Here is a 5279-nt window from a genome sequence, read left to right on the forward strand (position 1 = left end):
CTTTAAAAAAAGGAATAATTCCAAGGCTGTAGTCTAAAGATGAAATTCCAACAGCTAACACAGAGATGGCAGCAGGTGGAGAGGACAGGGAGAAAAGATCAGGAATTCTACTTTGGACACGCTAAATTTGAGACGTCATAGACATGCAAATAGAGGTCCTGAGCTTTACATGAGCTAGATGTGTGTGTCTCAAGCCAGGGAGGAGGGCTGGGCTGGAGATAAACATTTGGGAATAAGCCTCAGTTTCTTCATTTATGACAAGGGATTACTATTAATACCTACTTCATTTGAGATTTGAATTTGATAACACCTGTGAAGCTCCTAGCACAGCCAGTCACATAGTAGGACTACTACTTACATTAGCTCAGTGGTAATCATAGTAGTAATTAGAGAAAACTACTTACATTGTTCATGTTCCTCAAACATCACACTTTGAATTTTTACCACTCTACAGTGAGAAAAACTCACTAAAGCTATAGTGTGTATATAACCTTTAATGCAGCCTAAAAATACATTTCATTCCCAAGTCGTCTGCAGTGACATCTTCACCCCACACCTGACCCCCAACCATGTAAAGGAGTCATCAGACGATTCAAAAAGGAAAGAAAGAGGGACACATGTAGAAACATGAATATCTTTTTACCCATCCTTTGAGAATAAAACAGCAATCTTCTTTGATATCTAAAGGAATTTTTATAAAAACATCCTGTTCAACATATAGTTACCCAACTCCAGCCTCCTCTGTATATAAAAGGCAAAACGAAAGCAACGCAGGTGAGGGCAGACGTGGTGAGCATGAGCATCCGGTGCACCTGCAAGGTGAGATGACAAAGCGAGCAGACGGTTAACTCTGAGAGAGAGAGGAGCTGGTGTCACAACGGAAGATCACGGTGAGATTCACTGAAGGCACGCACTCAACTGACACCTAATCACAGTCAGTGGTCGGTAAAAAACCCCTCGGTCTTCCACTGCACTTTAAAGGAAGCCCTTAGCTGCCAATCCTCATCATTCAAATGTACTTGCCAAGACTTCACCCGCACAGAGCAGCAAGAATGAACACTCCACACCCAGAGCACGCTTACTTGCCAAGCTCTTCATTTCCTTCCAAAGATACTTATTAAGCTCTACCACCAAGTACAGTTCTATACCAGGGGCAGTGAGATGGCAGGGAATCAGAAAATACTGTCTCCGGAGGAGCTTAAATATAATTGAGTAGATAAGCAAAAAATATATAAAATGTGTAATTCATTGTACAAATCAAGAGATTAAGAGTGAAAACAGGCACTGTTAATTGATTATGCCAAGATAAGTGTCTAGGCCAAAACTATCCTGGGGAAAGTAGGACATACAGTCTCCCTATGTCTATGTATACGTCACTCTCTATATACACACGTACGTGCACACACACCCTATACATCACGTGCACACACACCCTACACACCCTGTATACGTTTATACATACACACACACACACATCATAGTTTTAAAGGCAGTGGAATATACTGACTCTTAGAGAGAAGACATAAAGAGTTTTCCAGTTGGGAATATCCACGTGAGCAGATGAGAGAGTGAGAGAGCACGCACCAGTGAGAGAGCACGCACCAACGAGAGAGCACGCACCAGTGAGAGAGCACGCACCAACGAGAGAGCACGCACCAGTGAGAGAGCGCGCACCAACGAGAGAGCGCGCACCAGTGAGAGAGCACGCACCAGTGAGAGAGCACACACATATGAGAGAGCACGCACCAACGAGAGAGCACGCACCAGTGAGAGAGCGCGCACCAACGAGAGAGCACGCACCAGTGAGAGAGCGCGCACCAACGAGAGAGCGCGCGCCAACGAGAGAGCACACACCAACGAGAGAGCACGCACCAACGAGAGAGCACACACATATGAGAGAGCACGCACCAACGAGAGAGCACACACATATGAGAGAGCACACACCAACGAGAGAGCACGCACCAATGAGAGAGCACACACATATGAGAGAGCACGCACCGAGAGAGCACGCACATATGAGAGAGCACACACCAACGAGAGAGCACACACATATGAGAGAGCATGCACCAACGAGAGAGCACACACATATGAGAGAGCACACACATATGAGAGAGCACGCACATATGAGAGAGCACACACCAACGAGAGAGCGCGCACATATGAGAGAGCACGCACATATGAGAGAGCACGCACATATGAGAGAGCACACACAAATGAGAAAGCACACACAAATGAGAAAGCATGTGAGCACAGAACCAGAGGCAGGCACAGGCAGCAGCAAGGTATGTGTCAGCAGGGAGAACAAATAAAACAGATTGGCCCTGCCAGCCAATAGTGATAAATGAGGTTAGATAAGGTAAATCTTAAAAGCTGCAAATTTATACAGTGTCAGGGATACCCTCTTATAAAGTCAAACTGTTCCATAAGCAGTATTTTTTCTATGAACAGGTGTGTCCATTCTAACTCAACACATACTCAGTGATCTTCCGCTATATATGCAAATATCTATACTCCAGGAGCCATGAAAGACAAGGTTTGTTTTGCTTCCTTCCAAAGGGTGCTTAGTGACTCCTGCTTATGTTTCTGTTAGGAGACTGCCTCCCCATCCGAGGGGAAGGGGCCAGAACGGGAAAAAGAACACTTGCACTTTCTCTTCCTACCCACACAGGAGGGAGATGATGTTGGCTGAAGAGTTACAGATAATCTAGCACTCACTGGTCCATCAACCAGAGGACAGACCCCTGCTCTGAAATGCAGGGAGCACCCATTGTTTCTTTCTTCTGCTCTCCTGCCTTCCTTGACCCACCTTTATTCTTTATTCAGTGCAGTGGGTGAATGTTCTTCCAGCACCTCCTCCCACAAATAGATGTGTAAGTAAGGATCATTTGGGTCCCAAAGTCTATATTACAAAGGGATACACATGGCCCTGACATGTTCTCCAATACAGCTTGACTCTTCATAAAGCTGTTTGCATTTTGATCTCCATCAAGCATCCTGTGTCTGCTCTGAATTGGTTAGCAAACTGAAGAGAAAAAAGAGGATCCCAAACCTACAACAATTGTAACTACAGAAACAAAAAACAACAAAACACACATACTTCATATGTTGCAATGTTCAAATAATATGGAAATTGCATTGTTTTTCCCCCCACGTACCTGAAACCAAACTGCTTTACCGAGGAAGAAAGTTTTTGACCATACAGGTTTGAGGAACCGGGCAATCAGTACACCTATGCTAACAGTAGTCATCCATGCCACAAACATGAAAGCACCTACGGGTGAGAAAAGTACAATGGTTGACATCACAAGCTAATTAAGCTGTTCCTTAAATGGCCAAGCCAAAAGTTCAGAAAATATAAACAACCAGCAAAATTCATTCAGCCGACATAAGTATAACCAAAAAAGACCCGAAACATCATAGTTTTTACCACTATTACTACTTCTAACAGCTAACACTTCCACGGCTCTTATTACGTGCCAGGCACTCTAAGGGCTATACATGTATCACTCTAATTGGTCTTCACAACCATCTTATGACATAGTTACAATTATTTTTTCAGTTTTGCTGGATGGGGAAACTGAGGCATAGAGAAGTTAAGTAGCTTGCCCAAAGTTACAAAGTCGAGACAGACCTGGTCTGGCTTTAGCAACTGGGTTCTTAACTATTAGACTAATACAACCTCTTTTATTTCAGTATCTTCTCATATCTCACTCCAAAAATCAATGAAAAACAATAGGCACATTATTTCTGATCCAATTACTGCTAAACTGGAGCTACAACATGAATAGAAGCAAATTAACAACAATAACGTTATTTTCAAGTTTAACTGTGATAATATTATGGAAACTCTACTAAAATGGATAACTCTGGAGAATATAAAGGGAATATATCCAATAAGGAAAGCTCCCCCCAAATACTGATATTTTACAATTGTATAGTATACATTCCCCTACTTTAAAATCCCATCTTTTCAACAATAAGCCAGGCTACTTTTCAAATGTAATCAGTTTTCATCTGTAGAACCAGAGCATCTGTGAGCCTTGTTCTCAGGTTACAGTTCTTCCAACTTGGATTCATTCCTCATTAAGTACCACATTTGATACCTAANAAATGTAATCAGTTTTCATCTGTAGAACCAGAGCATCTGTGAGCCTTGTTCTCAGGTTACAGTTCTTCCAACTTGGATTCATTCCTCATTAAGTACCACATTTGATACCTAAGTATAGCACTGAGTACTTTGTATATCCTCAAATACCTGTACATTGATTAGTTCTTCAACAACAAAACTATCTTAGAAACCATACTACTGTTAATCAAAATCACAGACCATTCTTCTATTAGCATTTATTTTAATAAATGTCAAAAATTAAGGTCTCATAAAAGTTATATTAATTAACCCAGTGATTAACTTTGGCTGCTGTTAGAAACAATTAGGATACTTTTTTAAGATCATAGATGTCTTAAAAACTCTATTGGTGCTTTTAATGTGCAGCCAGGGTTAAAACCACTGAATTAGCCCTATTTTCCATTTTTAATAAAAATTAGCAAACATTAAGATAAATGATGCTACCTGCAAATGTTAATATTTAAACATAAAAAACTTATAAAAATTTGCTAATACAGCCAGCACTGAGTCACCAGGGAAGTTTATTCCACAAAGTAGTAATAATACTGCATATGTAACTTACCATGAACCTTCAGGAGGAGCAAAGAATGGGATCCTCCTATGTTCTTTGGATAGTCTGTCACATTATGTTTTTCATATGTAATCAAAGGCTGCTGAGAGTGCTTATAAACTCGACCTGAAAGTTTTTAAAATATTTTTTTAAAAAGATGACAAAGAAGAATTATCTCCTCAACAGAGAAAGAATTGAGAGATGGGCATGGTGTGGAAACGAACCTTCTTAAGGTAATAAAAAATAATTAAATATCAACAGATATATCACTCTTATGCAAAAGCAACATAAAGATATATGCAAGGGAACACAGCCTTTTTGAAAGAAGCTAAGGAAATAATTTAGCCAACCAAGAGAGAAATCGAAATAAGGAGAAGCTATGGTATAAGAACTGATGGTATGCAAGAGATAAGCAAAACAATATGTCAAAGTAATTAACTGTTAATATGTTCAAAAAGTTATTGAAAATGTCAAATATAATCCTTGAGAGTAAATATGCAATTTTTAAAAAAATCTGGGACTCCAAGAAAGACCAAGATGGTGACGGGTCTGGAGCGGGGGCGCCAGAAGACAGTGCGAGCCTGAGAAGTGTGTGCTGTGCTG

General features: G+C 40.7%; 1 protein-coding gene across 1 annotated transcript in view; it reads right to left on the reverse strand.

Annotated features, from left to right (window-relative positions):
* Window positions 1-725: 725 nt before the first annotated feature.
* The window catches only part of FRRS1 (ferric-chelate reductase 1), a gene marked incomplete at its 3' end in the record, with an annotated part of 28867 nt that continues 24313 nt past the window's right edge, over window positions 726-5279 (reverse strand). Inside the window, exons 9-11 of the mRNA XM_008586132.1 lie at window positions 4689-4802; window positions 3156-3271; window positions 726-812 (exon numbers count right to left, since the gene is read on the reverse strand). Coding sequence (XP_008584354.1) covers window positions 726-812; window positions 3156-3271; window positions 4689-4802 — 317 coding nt within the window. The remainder of the gene's footprint in view (window positions 813-3155; window positions 3272-4688; window positions 4803-5279) is intronic.

Source organism: Galeopterus variegatus, unplaced genomic scaffold (genome assembly GCF_000696425.1).
Source record: "Galeopterus variegatus unplaced genomic scaffold, G_variegatus-3.0.2 Scaffold3839, whole genome shotgun sequence".
Taxonomy (NCBI): domain Eukaryota; kingdom Metazoa; phylum Chordata; class Mammalia; order Dermoptera; family Cynocephalidae; genus Galeopterus; species Galeopterus variegatus.